An 18,205-nucleotide genomic window follows, 5' to 3' on the forward strand; every position below is an offset into this window, starting at 1 on the left:
TATATCCTTTTGTTGGCAATGTCAGAGGTTGAACGTTTTCTGTAAGTCTTCACAAGGTTGGCACACACTGTTGGTGGTATGTTGGCCCATTCTTCCTTGCAGATCTCCTCTAGAGCAGTGATGTTTTGGGCTTGTCGCTGGGCAACACGGACTTTCAACTCCCTCCAAAGGTTTTCTATGGGGTTGAGATCTGGAGACTGGCTAGGCCACTCCAGGACCTTCATATGTTTCTTATGAAGCCACTCCTTCGTTGCCCTGGCAGTATGCTTGGGATCATTATCATGCTGAAAGACCCATCCACATTTCATCTTCAATGCCCTTGCTGATGGAAGGAGTTTTGCACTCAAAATCTCACGATACATGGCCCCATTCATTCTTTCATGTACATGGATCAGTGATCCTGGTCCCTTTGCAGAGAAACAGCCCCAAAGCATGATATTGCCACCCTCATGGTTCACAGTATGTATTGTGTTCTTTGGATGCACTCAGCATTCTGTCACCTCCAAACACGACAAATTTTGTTACTACCAAACAATTCTACTATAGTTTCATCAGACCATATGACATTCTCCCAATACTCTTCTGGATAATCCAAATGCTCTGTAGCGAACTTAAGACGGGCCCGGACTTGTACTCACGGGGACACGTCTGGCACTGCAGGATCTGAGTCCCTGGCGGTGTAGTACATTACTGATGGTAGCCTTAGTTACAGTGGTCCCAGCTCTATGCAGGTCATTCACTAGGTCCACGTGTGGTTCTGGGATTTTTGATCACCATTCTTGTGATAATTTTTACCCCACGTGGAGCCCCAGATCAAGGGAGATTATCAGTGGTCTTGTATGTTTCTATTTTCTTATTATTGCTCCCACAGTTGATTTCATCACACCAAGCTGCTTGCCTATTGCAGATTCAGTCTTCCCAGCCCGGGGCAGGGCTACAATTTTGTTTCTGGTGTCCTTCCACAGCTCTTTGGTCTTCACCATAGTGGAGTTTGGAGTGTGACTGTTTGAGGTTTTGGACAGGTGTCTTTTATACTGACAACAAGTTCAAACAGGTGCCATTACTACAGGTAATGAGTGGAGGACAGAGGAGCCTCTTAAAGAAGAAGTTACAGGTTTGTGAGAGCCAGAAATCTTGCATGTTTTTAGATGACCAAATACTTTTTTTCCACCATAATTTGCAAAATAAATCTTGCCAAATCAGACAAGGTGATTTTCTGGATTTGTTTTCTCATTTTGACCTCATAGTTGCGGTCTACCTATGATGTCAATTACAGGCCTCTCTCATCTTTTTAAGTGGGAGAACTTGCACAATTGGTGGTTGACTAAATACTTTTTTTCCCCACTGTATATTTGACACTGGCTTCTCCCTTTTGTGATGTTTAAGATAATTTGTGGGTAAAACATTTCCCATATTCTGTGCATGGAATCTACTTTTTCTCTGTGTGATTTCTCTGATGTGCAACAAGATTTGATTTTGTTGCAAAACATTTCCCACATTCTAAACATGAAAAAGGCTTCTCCCCTGTGTGAACTCTTTGATGTACGAGTAAAAATGATTTCTGCTTAAAACATTTCCCACATTCTAAACATGAAAATGGCTTCTCCCCTGTGTGAGTTCTCTGATGAGTACCAAGATTTGATTTATCTGCAAAACATTTCCCACATTCTGCACAGATAAATGGCTTCTCTCCTGTGTGAGTTCTCTGATGTCTAATAAGATGTGATTTCTGGTTAAAATGTTTCCCACATTCTGAACATATATAAAGCTTCTCTTCTGTGTGAGTTCTTTGATGTCTTATAAGATGTGATTTATCTGCAAAACATTTTCCACATTCTAAACATGAAGCAGGCTTTTCACCTGTGTGAGTTCTCTGGTGTTTAACAAGAGTTGATTTGTCTACAAAAGATTTTCCACATTCTAAACATGAGTATGGCTTCTCCCCTGTATGATTTCTCTCATGTCTAACAAGCTCTGATTTCTGGTTAAAATATCTCCCACAGTCTGAACAAAAAAATCTTCTTTCCTCTGTTTGAATTTTTTGATGTGTAACAAAAGACGTCTTAAGGGAAAATCTTTTTCCGTATTCTGAACATGAAAATGAACAATTTTCTGTAAAAGCACTTTGATTCGTAGCGTCCCAGTTGTGACTTTTTTTTTCCTTAATAGTCTGCGATGAATAAGAAGGTAGGACCTCTTTAAAAGGATCATACAACAGATCTTTGCTATGAAGGGATGATGGTATATCTGGAATAGTGGCATACACTTCAGTTGCACCTTGTGTCACATCAAAGTCTTCTAATGTAAAAATTGAAGATGCCAGCTGTCCATTTGATCCCCTGGTACAGTCATCTGCAAAGAATAAAATTAATTACGGTATCATTTTTGAATAAAATATCTTTACAAATTATATTTTGAAAACATTTTAATATACCGTATATACTCGAGTATAAGCCGAGATTTTCAGCCCAAATTTTGGGGCTGAAAGTGCCCCTCTCGGCTTATACTCGAGTCATGATCGGTGGTGGGGTCGGCGGGTGAGCACTGTCATATACTTACCTAGTCCCGGCAATCCTGGCGCTCCCCCTGCCTGTCACACTGTCTTCGGTGCCGCAGCCTCTTCCCCTGAGCGGTCACGTGGGACCGCTCATTAGAGAAATGAATAGGCGGCTCCACCTCCCATAGGGGCGGAGCCGCCTATTCATTTCTCTAATGAAGCGGTGCCGGTGACCGCTGATAGAGAAAGAGGCTGCGGCACCGAAGACAGGCAGGGGGAAGGAGCGGGACGCCGGGAGCAGGTAAGTATGACATATTCACCTGTCCTCGTTCCACACGCCGGGCGTCGCGCCATCTTCCCGGCGTCTCTCCGCTCTGACTGTTCAGGCAGAGGGCGCGATGACGCATATAGTGTGCGCGCCGCCCTCTGCCTGATCAGTCAGTGCAGAGAGACGCCGGGAAGATGGCGCCGAGGAGCTGCAAGCAAGAGAGGTGAGTATGTGTTTTTTTTTTTATTGCAGCAGCAGCAACAGCTATGGGGCAATAATGGACGGTGCAGAGCACTGTATGGCACAGCTATGGGACCACGGTGCAGAGCACTATATGGCACAGCTATGGGGCAATAATGGTGCAGAGCACTATATGGCACAGCTATGGGGCAATGGTCCAGAGCACTATATGGCACAGCTATGGGGCAATGGTCCAGAGCACTATATGGCACAGCTATGGGGCAATAATGGACGGTGCAGAGCACTATATGGCACAGCTATGGGGCAATGGTGCAGAGCACTATATGGCACAGCTATGGGGCAATGGTGCAGAGCACTATATGGCACAGCTATGGGGCAATGGTGCAGAGCACTATATGGCACAGCTATGGGGCAATGGTGCAGAGCACTATATGGCACAGCTATGGGGCAATGGTGCAGAGCACTATATGGCACAGCTATGGGGCAATAATGGACGGTGCAGAGCACTATATGGCACAGCTATGGGGCAATGGTGCAGAGCACTATATGGCACAGCTATGGGGCAACGGTGCAGAGCATTATATATATGGCACAGCTATGGGGCAACGGTGCAGAGCACTATATGGCACAGCTATGGGCAACGGTGCAGAGCATTATATATATGGCACAGCTATGGGGCAACAGTGCAGAGCATTATATATATGGCACAGCTATGGGGCAACGGTGCAGAGCATTATATATATGGCACAGCTATGGGGCAACGGTGCAGAGCATTGTATATATGGCACAGCTTTATGTGGAGTATCTATGGGGCAATGGTGCAGAGCATTGTATATATGGCACAGCTTTATGTGGAGCATCTATGGGGCCATAATGAACGGTGCAGAGCATTATATGTGGCGCAGCTTTATGTGGAGCATCTATGGGGCCATAATGAACGGTATGGAGTATCTATTTTTAATTTTGAAGTTCACCGGTACCTGCTGCATTTTCCACCCTAGGCTTATACTCGAGTCAATAAGTTTTCCCAGTTTTTTGTGGCAAAATTAGGGGGGTCGGCTTATACTCGGGTCGGCTTATACTCGAGTATATACGGTAATATATCCTCAAAAATTGCAAGTTATGTAGCAAAATGAAATTGTTCACAATACAAAAACAGTTCACAATCCAAAAGTAGACCTCAGAGCAAGAATCTGCCTCCCAAATATTGGCATAAAAAGGGACCAAAAAATGTTATGTAGTACAAAATTATACCAATAAGAACCTACAATCATCACGCAAACAAAAAAACAAGCCCTCACTCATTTACAATGCTGCTCAAAAGCTTGTGAACTCATTCGAATTTTCCAGATTTCTGCATAAATTTGACTTAAAACTACATAAGATTATTACACAAGTCCTACAATTAGTTAAGTAGAACCAAACAAACCAAATGAGTCAAAAATATTAGACTTTGTCATTTTTTTAAATAAGTACTATTATCCAATATCACATGTCTGAAAGTTGCGATAGTATTTGAACCTTTAGGATTAGCAGATAATTAGAAGGTGAAATTGGAGTCTGGTGTTTTCAATCAATGGAACGACAATTATATATGAGTGGGCAACCAGCTTTAATCTAAAGAGCAGGGATCTTTCAAAGTGTGATCTTCACAACAGAAGGCAGGAACAAGATTTCTATGGACCTCAGAAGAAGAGTTGTTGAGGCTCATGAGGCTGGAAAAGGTTGCAAAAATATCTCGTAAGCTATGTGCCCACGATACGGAAATAGCAGCGCTTTGGACGAAGCATATGTTCACTGAGTCCAAAATGCTGCGTTCTATTTAAAGCAGGTAAATCCGCATGTGTCCACTGAACGATGCGGATTTACCACATTCAATACATTCTACTGATTAAAACATCCCCGCAGGAGAAAAGACCGCCGCATGTCATTGTCTGAGGGTGATCCACAGGCGCACATGCACGCATGGTGGACATGGAATTTCTTGAAATCCCATCCACTATGCTGTAATATCTGGCCGCTGCGGTTTTGACGCTGCATAAATACGCAGCATCAAAACCACAGCAATTCCTGATTGTGGGCACGTACCCTAAAGAATCTTTTTGAAGTTTGCCAATTCCAAGTCAAACAGGTTGTGTACAAATAGAGGAAATTCAAGGCCATATTACCCTTCTCAGAAGTGGCAGATCAACAAAGTATTACTCCAAGAATACGGCATATAATAAGAGTGGGCAAGGACACGAAAAACCCAAGGTAATTGCTGAGCATCCAAAGGCCTCTCTTACATTATCTAATGTTATTTTTCGTGAATCCATCATAAGGAAATGCTGAACAACAGAGTCAAGATTGCAAGAAAAATACAACTGCTCAAAAGAAAAAAAAAACATTGTTGCCCGTCTATAGTTTACTAAAGATACAAAGACAAAAGTAAAAAATGGTTCAATGTATTTCACCATGAAATCTTGTGTGCGTCCCATATAGAAAAATGCAAGAAGCCAGCAGGTAGCGTAAGTGCTTTTCTTCAGTGATTCAAGATCACTCAATCCAGATATTTAAAAAAAAAAAAAAAAGTCAGGACATTTGTCCATGAATTGAAACTTGTATCCTATAGCAAGACCATGACCCAAAGAATACAGTTTAAGTTTTGGAAAGGCCAAGTCAAACTTCTGACCTTCATCCTATAGAAGTCTTGGGGAAGTGTCTGAAACGAGGAGTTCATGAGGGAAAGCTTCCAGCATAACAAAGTTGAAGCTGTTTTGTGGGGAGAAATGGGCAAAAAGTCCTCCAAGCTGATGTGCAGGACTAATCAACAATTACTGGGAGGTTTAGATGCAGATGTTTTTGCTGCCTAAGGTGGTCACACCAGATACTGAGAGCAATGGTTCACAAACTTTTTCTATTCAGAGACATAGACAGATAATAGATTATTTTCCACATTTAAAAAATTAGAAAGTTTAATATTTTTGACTCATTGGTTCTCTATCTACTTTTAGGCCTTGTGTGAAAAAATCATGGATTTTTTGTCGTGGAGTGATGCCATGAAAGCAGGCTTAGAAGCCATGCCAACACATCTCCTGTAGATGTGAATAAATGTATATTAGAGACATCAACAACACATTGCCTAGAGATACATCAAGGCACAGGTCTAATGTTCTTTAATTTAGTTTGTTGCGAACTTCTTTAAAGTTAGCAGATTATTTGTTCACAGAAATTGAAGAGTCAGCATAAAAAGGAAACTATACAAAAATTCACACTGAACATGGAATAGCGTCTTGATAAAAGCAAAGTTTGGCCAGAAATACTGGACCTGGTCTTAAAGGGACTTTATGAGCACATTCAGCAGCACAGAAGGGAGAGAAGGTAGATTCATCCAATAAAATATCAGGATTTTAAGAAGCCAACGGCATTATTACCCTTCACTTTTAGAGGCCAATCGCAAAATTTTTTTTCATATGATTTTTCATATTTATTGGAGTTGTCACCACTTTCTACGAACAATGTCATTCTGCTTTGCAGTTTAAAGATCTGGGCAGCTAAGGGTCAGCATTTTCAAATTCCAGTGGTATAGGATGGATCCCCTGTGGTGCAAGCACTGGCCGAAACAGCTCTCACTCCAACAGAAGGACTACCAATACCAAAATTAATGGGGTCAGTTTTGGGTAAAGGAGCATATGGTGATCTAAGGCCAAAATGGAGACCACATGATTGTGATATCGCATGACTACATTGCTGATAAAGCAGCCAAAGCTGGTGACTGAGAAGAATCTATGAATTCTCTGAATTTAGTGGTTACTACTCACCTGGGTAGTCATATGTAGGAATCTCCTCGTTACACCGCTTATCGCCCCTCACAGATGTCTCTGTAGTATTGATATGGGTCAGATCTTCACCCTGAAACAAATATTGTAAAAGTCACAGACAGATGGAGAAGTCACATCTATGATCAGCTCTAATCCTGCCATCTCCACTGTTCTCATTACACAAGTATAAAATACCGGATTACTCACCGGTAATGCTCTTTTATAGAGCCCACGACAGCACCCACTGAGAGAGGGGATCCGCCCCTGGGAACAGGAAACCTACAGAGAGATAAAAGGGGCGGCCCCCCCTCGCTCCTCAGTTGTTTTACAGAGTAAAAAAAGGAGGAACCGCCGCCAGGTTTTTTAGTTTAACAGGTTTAGGCAAATATACATATTTACAACTTCATATCATATTACTCTATTATATACATCTCCCTATAAGACACCACGTGCAACTAAATAAAGAAAAGGGAGGGAATCGAATGGGTGCTGTCGTGGGCTCTATAAAAGAGCATTACCGGTGAGTAATCCGGTATTTTCTATTCGCCATGACAGCACCCACTGAGAGATTTACAGAGATTATAGATTGGGTGGGTTAACTGAGCCGAGAACCGACACCCCAAAGGTTAGATCAGAAGCAGCAGATAGGTCTAGTCTATAGTGCTTATAGAAGGTATTAGGCGAAGACCAAGTTGCAGCCTTACATATAAGGTGTATTGGCACGTTCGCTCTTTCTGCCCAGGAAGTCGATAAGGCTCTAGTGGAGTGTGCTCCGATATGCAGAGGAGGATCTCTTCCCTTAGATCTGTACGCCAAGATTATAGCATCCCGGATCCAGCGCGACAGTGTGCTCTTTGTGACTCTGGATCCCTTGTTTTTCCCCTGGAAAGACACAAAGAGAGCCCTACTCTCCCTCCAGTCCCTAGTTCTTTCTATATAAGTTAGAATAGCTCTTTTAACGTCTAGGGTATGAAGCCTAGCTTCTTCTGGAGTCGAGTGGTCCTCATAAAAGGTAGGTAACAAGATCTCCTGAGACCTATGAAAACTAGTGGCTACCTTAGGGAGATAACATGGATCTGTCTTTAAAACTATTCTGTCAGAAGTCACTGATAGGAATGGAGGATCTACTGATAAGGCATGGAGATCACTCACCCTTCTGGCAGATACTAATGCCACTAGTAATATCGTCTTTAATGAGACATGCTTCAAAGAGGCTGTCTGAAGAGGCTCAAAAGGGCTTTGTGTCAATGCATCCAGGACTAACGTCAGATCCCACTGAGGAATCTGTGGTATCTTAATAGGTTTTGATCTCTCGCATGCGGAAATAAACCTAGATATCCATCTATCGCCTGCAACATCAGAATTAAACAGAGCTCCTAGAGCCGAAATTTGGACCTTTAACGTGCTAACCGAGAGTCCCAAGTCCAGACCCCTCTGTAGAAATTCTAATATTGAGAATATAGGAACCTCCGAAGAGAGTTGTGCAGTATGGAATTCAAGAAATTTCTTCCAAATCCTAACATAAATTCTGCTAGTGGAAGGCTTTCTACTCCTCATGAGGGTATTTATTAACCCTCTAGAAAATCCTCTAAGCTCTAGTAACTGCCTCTCAAATTCCAGACAGTCAAGTTCATTCCTTTTACTTGAGGATGTAGGAACGGCCCCTGAGATAGAAGGTCTTTGGTCTGAGGCAGAATCCAGGGGTCTGAAATTGACATCGCTCTGAGCCACGAAAACCATGGCCTCTTGGGCCAGAATGGGGCTATCAGCAGAACTCTTGCCCCTTCTTCCCTTATCTTTCTTATGACCACAGGCAGTAGATTCCATGGGGGGAATGCATAGGCTAGGTCGAATGCCCATGTTATATGGAGGGCATCGAATATGTCCGGATTGTCCTCTCTGCATAGAGAGGCGAACATCTTGACCTGACGGTTTGCTCATGTGGAGAACAAGTCTATCTGGGGTACACCCCATTTGGCTGTTATTAACTTGAAAACTTCCCTGTTGAGCATCCATTCCCCCTGATGCAGAGTGTGGCGGCTGAGGAAGTCTGCACGAAAGTTGTCTATGCCTCTGATATGTACTGCCGACAAGGATAGTAGGTGACCTTCGGCTAGCTCCATGATGTCTGAAGCAACTCCCATAAGATTTTCTGACGGTGTACCTCCTTGATGGTTCAGATAGGCCACTGCGGTAGTGTTGTCGGAGAAGACCCTTGTGTGAGAGCCTCTCAGCTGAGGGAGAAAGTGGAGCAGGGAATAAAATATAGCTTTCAACTCTTTTACATTAGAGGAATTCTCAAGCTCTGCACAAGACCAGAGACCCTGGGCTACCTGATCCTGAAAGTGTGCCCCCCAGCCATCAGGACTAGCATCCGTGGTAACATTAGTGGACGAAGTGATAACCCACAAAACTCCCTTAGACAGATTGCCCCAATCTAACCACCATGCAAGGGAGTGTATTACATCTGACGTTAGAACGACTGTGTTATCCAGCTCTCCTTCCTTCCTAATGTCCTCTTGTAATATAAATTTCTGTAGCTGTCTAGTGTGGAATTGCGCCCATTGGACTGCAGGAAAACAAGAAGTCAGGGAACCTAATAAAGACATGGCATTCCTTAATGACATACTACGCTTACTGATGGCTAAACTCACTTTATGTATTATGGTGGTCTTTTTCTCATCAGGAAGCCTACATATCTGGTCAACTGAGTCCAATAGGAGCCCCAGAAATTTCTGACATGTCACTGGCTGGAGCCTGGATTTTTCCCAGTTTATAATCCAGCCAAGTTTTTGCAAAGAAAATACTACTTCCTCCAACCTCTTCTCACACTGTAGGGAATTTTTACCTACAATCAACAGGTCATCTAAATACGGAATTACCAGTGTGTCCCTTACTCGTAGAAAGGACATTACTTCCGACAATAATTTGGTAAAAACCCTCGGAGCCATGGATAAACCAAATGGCATAGCCCGGTATTGTAGATGACAGACCTGCCCATCTATAACCGCTGCTACCCGAAGAAATTGCTGGTGTAACTGGTGTATGGGGAGATGGTAATAAGCATCCTTAAGATCCAGTACTACCATGTAACAATTTGGAAACAAATTTTTAATAGCTGAACGAATAGATTCCATCTTAAATGTTCTGGGTTTTATAAAGGAATTCAATTTTCTCAAATTGATTATGGTTCTGAAAGAGCCGTCGGGCTTAGTAATCAGAAACAGGGGGGAGTAGAAGCCCTTCCCTATCTGGGATGGCGGCACCTTTATTAATACCCGTTTGGATATGAGGGATTTAATCTCCGTTTCAAGGGCCTCCTGCTGAGGCCTAGATTTTAAGGATGTGAGAAGGAAGGAATCCGGAGGTGTTTGAATGAAGTCTAAAACGAGGCCTGAAGATACTAAATTGATGGCCCATGGATTGACCGTTATTTTCTTCCATTGCTCTGCAAACTCTAGAAGTCTAGCCCCCACTGGCAGAACTGGGTCAACGGAATTTATCCGCTGGCTTAAAGGGACGTTTATTGAACAAATTCCCTTTTTGTTTAAATTCTTTATTATTATTCCACCGGTCTTTAAAGCCTCCCTTCTTGCCAAATGGTGGCTTCCTGAACGCCCTTCTGTAAGAAGGAATAAAGGGATTAGGGAACCCCTTCTTCCTTTCACCTGCCTTAGTGAGTATTTCATCTAATACAGTCCCGAAGAGGTACTCACCCTGACAGGGTATGGCACACAACTTGGATCTGGACTGGGCATCTCCTTTCCAGTTTTTTAACCATAAGGCCCGACGAGCCGTATTAGTAAGACTAGCCGTTCTGGCCGCCAGACGGAGCGAGTCTATAGAGGCATCAGATATAAACGCCGCAGCCCCCTTAATCAAAGGAATAGCAGAGCGCAATTTTTCCCTGGATACCCCAGTTTTGATGTTTTGGTCCAGCTGGTCGAGCCAAACTAGCATAGACCTGCTAGTAGATGTGGCTGCAATTGCAGGTTTAAAGGCAGTTACACAGGCCTCCCATGACTTCTTAAGTAGTGTGTCAGACTTCCTGTCCATAGGATCTGATAAGGAACCTGCATCTTCCACTGGTAGGGAGGAACGGCGGGAGGTGGATGCCACAGCCGCATCCACTTTAGGTACTTTGGACCAAGTGGTCAAGTCCTCATCATCAAAGGGGTACCGCCTTTTACACGAGACTGGTACAAACCCCTTTTGTCCTTTGCTCCATTCCCGTTTAACCAGGTCCTTGATGGCCTGATTTACCGGAAAAACATGGCCTTTCTTCTGTGAAAGACCAGCAAACATAACGTCCTGAGGTGTCTGAGGTTCTTTAGACTCTGACACCCCCATAGTACCTCTCACTGATTTAATCAGATTGTTTACACTGTCTGTAGGGAAACAGACGTAATCCTCGTCATCCGAGGAGCCCGATTTCTGAGAAATGTCTGAGCTGACCTCCCCACTTTCTGCTGACGTGTCTGCTGCAGGTGAAGGCGCTCTCCTGGTTCTTTTCTCAACATTCACCGCCGGACTACCTCCCAAGGACTGAAGTTCTTCCCTTATCATGAGACAAATTTCTTTCATCCTGACCGAACTCTCCTGCTGCAAGGTGTAATCTATGCAACTCTGACATAATTTCTTAATATAGGAGTCCGGCAGGGGCTCATTACACATCGCACACTGCTTGTGCCTAGTTTTCTCCGTCCGCTTACCCTATAAGATAGAAGTAGGAGAAACTACCATTAGCCCCCATAAAGCCAGCTACGCATTCACCCAGGAGTAAGGTTAAATACCGTCTGCCGGGTTGTACGATCAGCTTTCGGTGCAGAGCGGCCTGACTTTTTCACCGATTTCTCAGTGGAGTCACTCATCTTTGAGTGTCCACTGCCTTTCTTTTTTGCATCACCACTAGGCAGGATTAAATCCTCCAGTGGGCGCTCGATATCCTCCTGGGACGACATGTTGCGCAACCAGCAGTGCTCTAAACTGCCTTATATAGCACTGCTTGTGCCTCACGGCTGAGAAAACACTCCTCCCCCCTTTTTTTCTTTTTTTTGGTACCCGACCATTAGGGGAGATTAGCGATTAGCCCTGGTGTGTGGCCCGCAGTCTCCTCCTCCAGCCGCAGATGCTTTGCACACTAATCACCGGCAACCACAATGGTGCCTATAGTCGAGCCCAGGCTGACCTCGCGCCCCCGGAAGTTCTATCATCCACTTCCGGGACGCCATCAGACCGCGCATGTGCGCTCTCATCGTCAACCATGCGGCTGAAGCCACCGCTTACCGAGGCTGCCGCTGCCGTACTGCACACCGCCACACCGAGGGGTAAGGTAATAAAACGAAACCGCTTACCGGACAATAGCCGAAGGGTTCCTCATGCGGTGGAGCGATATAACAGTGTCCCAGCAGGGAGACTGTTATTAATCCCGTATCCATGCCGATACTATCAGGACAGGGGGAAGCCAACAGGACATCCCCCTTCACTGAAACTTACTCTGGAGCCCCTGCCGCTTAATAGAGACGAACAGGCGGCAGTCCAGGCAAGCTTGTCCTCTTCTTCCTTAAGTCCGCAGAGTTTCTCTCTGAGGTGTTCCACCCGGGAACAGGAAACCAACTGAGGAGCGAGGGGGGGCCGCCCCTTTTATCTCTCTGTAGGTTTCCTGTTCCCAGGGGCGGATCCCCTCTCTCAGTGGGTGCTGTCGTGGCGAATAGAAAACATATAATACTGGTGGATAAAACAAGACTGAGCACAAGAACTTCACAGTCATCCACACATCATTAGGGAGATTTCACAACACCTTCTCTCCATCTACCTGATATTCCTGAGGAATATTGGGATTTTCTTGTGTACAGTCCTGTGGAAGAGGAGGATGGAGACCTCTCTCTGGTGTTGGTCTCTTACTGGATAGAACTGGAGGAAACACATACAGGGACTGAATTCATTCTTTACATACAGATAATTAAAGGCCGCATGTATTTAGTCCTGTCTATTACCTGGTGAATTGAGGGACTGGGGAACCTCCATCATGACATCCTTGTACAGATCTTTGTGTCCTTCTAAATACTCCCACTCCTCCATGGAGAAATAAATGGTGACATCCTGACACCTTATAGGAACCTGACACATACAATGATACGGTCATCTCCTCGATCCATTCATAGCATTACTGTATAATGTCCCAGCATTCCCAGCAGTGTCACCTCTCCAGTCAGCAGCTCAATCAACTTGTAGCTGAGTTCTAGGATCTTCTGGTCATTGATGTCCTCATGTATCAGGGAGTGAAATGGAGGTTCCATGATAGGGCTCAAGGGCCTTCCCCATCCCTCAGACACAGGGTCCTGACAGCGATCACTAGAGGTCTTCTTCACTACTGTGTAATCCTGGTTATGGAGAGACACATTAATAAATCTCACTACAGACATTCCCAGAGTCCTCACCTCTCCAGTTCTGTCCATCTGTTATTCCCATACATAAGAATAATGTAATGTGATGTCATCAGAATCTCTCACCTCTCCAGTAAGCCGGAAGAGGATCTCTAGGGTGAGGTGTAATATCCTCTCCGCCATCTTGTCCCTGTCTCTATCCATTGTTGATGGGTAAATCTGGAAAATTCTCTTGTATAGAAGACATCCACTGAGAGTATCCGATATTGTAGGGACCTTTAATATAATAAAAGACCTCATGTAGTAACACAATTACTGGAGATAACCAGCACAAACATATGAGGAGATACAGTACATCACAAAAGTCAGTAGACACCTCACATTTCTGGAAATATTTTATATGTTTTCATGGGACAACATTGAAGAAATTACACTTTGATACACTCTAAAGTATTGAGGGTACAGCTTGTATTATAGTGTAAATTTGGTGTGCCCTATAAATAACTCAACGCACATCCATTAATGTCTAAACTGCTGGCAACAAAAGTAGGTATACCCATAAGTGAAAATGGCCAAATTGTTCCCAAATAGTTAATATTTTGTGTGGCCACCATAATTTTCAATCACTGCTTTAACTTACTTGTGCATAGAGTTCACTAGCGCATCACAGGTTGCCACCGGAATTTTCTTCCACTCCTCCATGACGACATCACGGAGCTGGTCGATGTTAGTGACCTTGCGCTCCTCAACCTTCTGTTTCAGGATGCCCCACAGATGCTCAATAGGGTTTAGGTCTGGAGACATGCTTAGCCGCAGGACATGGTTCCAGTAATCTAGGTCCTTAAAGGGAACCTGACACCTGAATTTGGCGGGACCGGTTTTCGGTCATATGGGCGGGGTTTTCGGGTGTTTGATTCACCCTTTCCATACCCACTGGCTGCATGCTGACCCCAATATTGGATTGAAGTTCATGCTCTGTCCTCTGTAGTACATGCCTGCGCAAGGCAATCTTGCCTTGCGCATGCGCAGTATGCTTTGCCCAGCTGCGGGCAAAGCTGAAAAGCATTAGTGCGCATGCACCGGCGCACTATGTCCCGGAAGTATTTCACTGTGTTCCAGGACATAGTGCGCCGGCGCAAAAGCACTAATGCTTTTCGGCTTTGCCCGCAGTTGGGCAAAGCATACTGCGTGTGCGCAAGGCAAGATTGCCTTGCGCAGGCGTGTGCTACAGAGGACAGAGAATTAACTTAAATCCAATATTGTGGCCAGCATGCAGCCAGCGTGTAAGGAAAGGGTGAATCAAACACCCGAAAACCGGTCCCGCCAAATTCAGGTGACAGGTTCCCTTTAATCTGCTTGTCTTCAACAAAGTGACAAATTTGATTGGTCAACCATGGCAAAACCAGTTCTGAGTGTACCTGGTCTTGCTACACCACTGTATGGTCTTGGCCAATCTGCTGCAGCTCAGTTTCAGGGTTTAGCAATTTTCTTATAGCTTGGACTTTAAGTAGAGCAAAAAAATATTTTTCGGATCCTCAAAGAGTTATTTGCCATGAGGCACCATGTTGAACTTCCAGTGACCAGTGTGAGAGAAAGTGAGAGCAATAACACTAAATTTAACACACCTGCTCCCCATTCACACCTGAGACTTTATAACACTAACGAGTCACAGCGGCTTAGACATTAATAGCTGTGTGTTGAGTTATTTAGAGGGCACACCAAATTTACACTTATACAAGCTGTATACTGACTACTTTACATTTGTACAAGTGTCATATTTTCAGTGTTGTCCCATGAAAAGATATACGGTAATACAAAATATATAATATACAAAAATGTGAAGGGTGTACTCACTTTTGTGATATACTGTATAATGTGTATATGTTGTAATCTTGCTTTGTATGGTGTAGTGCAGCGGGGTTGGTGCAGTGTGACAGATAGGCAGGGACCACAGGAAAGTTCAAAACAAATGTCTTTTAATGTTCAAAAAAACTCACAAAAGAAACAACACACGGAATCCTCTGGATCGCAGCCGGGCATCAAAACAGTCCTAATCCAAGACCAGTTGCAGTGGACAACTGCACCACCGTGTCACGCTAAGGGGTGCCAAGCCTTTTGGCTCTGCTTGGCTCTGTGTTACCTAACACAGGCTAAGTCTTGCAGAGCCACCGGCAAGCCAAGACTGACACACCCAACCCTTTACTGCAGGGTTTTCAACTGTAAACTGTAGCCACGGGCCACTTGTAAGACCCGGCCTGGAGGGAGCGAAGTACCCCACTACCATCCTGTAGTTTGCTCCAAAAATAAAAGCTGGGTTTTCTTAAATCTGCCTTTTCCCTTGGACTGAGTTGTCTGCAAAGGCAAGGAGACTTGTCCGCTATCAATTTGAGTTTCGGATGAAACTCGCCAATGCAAGTCTATGGATTTGTGAAAATAAACTAATAGCACTCGGATGCCATCTCTGTGTCTGTTTCTCACGGACTGATAGATAGAAGCTGGAGAAATCTCCATCAGGATTTTTTTTTTTTTACTCAGTCGCTTTGACTAAACTCTGATGGTAAAAAATTGACACTGAGGGAAGTCTGATGACGCGATTATCAAAAACACTAATGAAACACAGACCGTTTTCTTGGGGTACTAGAAGAATCATCGATGCCTGAATGAGCCTTAATTGTACATTTACACTACTCACAAAAAGTTAGGGATATTTGGCTTTCGGGTGAAACTTCAGGATGAACGTAAAATGCAACAGAGATACTGGACTAGTCACAAAAAGGCAGAGAAGTGGACATTCTTTGGCCACATCCCACACTGATGACGGCTTCATTGTGAAAAATGCCCTTCGGTTCCAGATGATGAATGCCACACAACTCCAGGTCCACTTAAGGGAGGTGAGAGCACACAAGTTTCACATCAGACCATTCGAAAGCGTTTACATCAGCATAGTCTGCGTGGTAGACGATATGCAAGGGCACTTGACCACACCACCAGGCACAGGCGTCAGAATCTTGCATGGGCCAGGGAGCATCTACTTTGGACGAGGGAGCGGTGGTCCTCAGTGCTGTTCACTAGTGAAAGTCGATTGACGCTGAGCATTAATTATGGCTGCCAACGACATTGGAAACGTCAAGGAAAGTGCTATGTATCAGCCACTATTGTCACCAGACAAGTCTGTGGTCATGGTGGTAATACAGTGTAGTCAATACAGAACTGCCCTACACTTTGTGAATGGTACAGTGATAAGCCCCAGTATTTAAATAACATCATTAATGCCGTCATTGTGTCTCTGTCCGATCAGCTCAATGCTGCACACATAGATGTCTCATCATTAGAGAATGGCTGCTGGGGACCTCAAATGGAGTGGCCTGCACTTTCTCCAGACCTGAATCCCATAGAAAACCTATGGGATCATCTGAGTGGCCAAGTAGAGGCTCGTAACTCTGTACCCCAGAACCTCAATAACCTGAGGGGCGACCTTCCAGAAGAGTGGGATGCCTCAGCAGACAATACCTCAGCTTGTGAACAGCAGGAGACTTCGCTGTCAACCTGTGATTGATCCTCAAGGCCACATGACAAGTTATTGAGACACTCACAGATTTTGTTGGGATATATCCACCACTGTTGGTGACTTTTGTTTCAATAAATTGTTCGTGATGAGGAAATGCCCTACTTTCATGAAAAAAAATATCACTGTAACGTGAATTTTTTAAGTTTTCCATAAATTTTGTCCAAAGCAAAATATCCCAACTTTTTGTGAGTAATGTACAGTATATGCAGAAATAATAAAGGAGCGGTCGTCTATCTTATATGCCCCAAAAATGTGCGAATAGAAGCCGGTCGGGAACGTTATATGGAGCCGAAAATAGCGACAAAATACAGAGAAATGGGAGAAAGGTCCCAGCACTAGAGATAAGGGAGGCCGAGGGCACAGCAGTGTCAGCACTGAAGGGGTTACTGCCCAGTAATGGGGAACCTCCAGCACCTACCTCCACCTGCAGAGCCGCACACCACATATATGGCTGCTCTGTGCGCACAGGACCTGTGATGAGGTCACAGGAGGGGAGGAGTCAGGGGTCACATGATCAGGGGCCTCAGTGTATGCAGGACTCTGCTGTGCTGGTTGTCATGGTGCTGGATGAGGGGAAGTTTATGTGTGGGGTCAGGAGGGGTTTACAGGGTGGATGTAGCAGAGCCGTGTGTGTATGAGGTGTACGGAGCAGAGCCGTGTGTGTACGAGGTGTACGGAGCGGAGCCGTGTGTGTACGAGGTGTACGGAGCAGAGCCGTGTGTGTACGAGGTGTACGGAGCGGAGCCGTGTGTGTACGAGGTGTACGGAGCAGAGCCGTGTGTGTACGAGGTGTATGGAGCGGAGCCGTGTGTGTACGAGGTGTACGGAGCAGAGCTGTGTGCAGGGCCGGACTGGCCATCTGGCAATTCTGGCAAATGCCAGAAGGTCTGGTTGTGGGCTGCCTTGTCTGCTATGCTGCTTGCAGAATCTGTGTTCTCAAGATACCCATACTGTTAATAGTTATGACGGAGCACAAAGTCGCTGACTCCGTATCATTAGAAATATTGGTCTTGTAATAAATCTTGCACTCCTCCATCCAAGGTAATATTAGTAATATATCCCATCTGGTGCTCGAAGGTAGGGACAACATGGGCCTGTGTGATTTCAAATGCCAGGGCTGAATTTTAGCCCCAGTCCGTACCTTGCTGTGTGTGTACAAGGTGTACGGAGCTGAGCCGAGTGTGTACGAGGTGTACGGAGCAGAGTCGTGCATGTACCAGGTGTACGGAGCGGAGCCGTGTGTGTACAAGGTGTACAGATCGGAGCCATGTGTGTACAAGGTGTACGGAGCAGAGCCACGTGTGTACGAGGTGTACAGAGCCGAGCCGAATGTGTACAAGGTGTACGGAGTGGAGCTGTGTGTGTATGAGGTGTACGGAACAGAGCCGACTTAGTACGAGGTGTATGGAGCAGAGTCCTGTGTGTACGGAGCGGAGCTGTGTGTGTACGAGGTGTACGGAGCGGAATCGTGCGTGTACCAGGTGT

At 44.9% G+C, this 18,205-nt stretch overlaps 1 protein-coding gene across 1 annotated transcript; it reads right to left on the reverse strand.

Moving 5' to 3' along the window:
- Positions 1-1,328: 1,328 nt before the first annotated feature.
- Positions 1,329-17,168, reverse strand: LOC143769287 (uncharacterized). Its single transcript, XM_077257798.1, has 7 exons — positions 17,139-17,168; positions 13,279-13,428; positions 12,970-13,149; positions 12,763-12,886; positions 12,582-12,679; positions 6,767-6,857; positions 1,329-2,352 (listed from the first exon to the last, which is right to left on the reverse strand). The coding sequence occupies exons 1-7, from the start codon at positions 17,163-17,165 to the stop codon at positions 1,430-1,432; spliced, it is 1,593 nt and encodes a 530-aa protein (XP_077113913.1). The 5' UTR covers positions 17,166-17,168; the 3' UTR covers positions 1,329-1,429.
- Positions 17,169-18,205: the final 1,037 nt, after the last annotated feature.

The sequence above is a fragment of the Ranitomeya variabilis genome, chromosome 4 (genome assembly GCF_051348905.1).
Source record: "Ranitomeya variabilis isolate aRanVar5 chromosome 4, aRanVar5.hap1, whole genome shotgun sequence".
NCBI lineage: Eukaryota > Metazoa > Chordata > Amphibia > Anura > Dendrobatidae > Ranitomeya > Ranitomeya variabilis.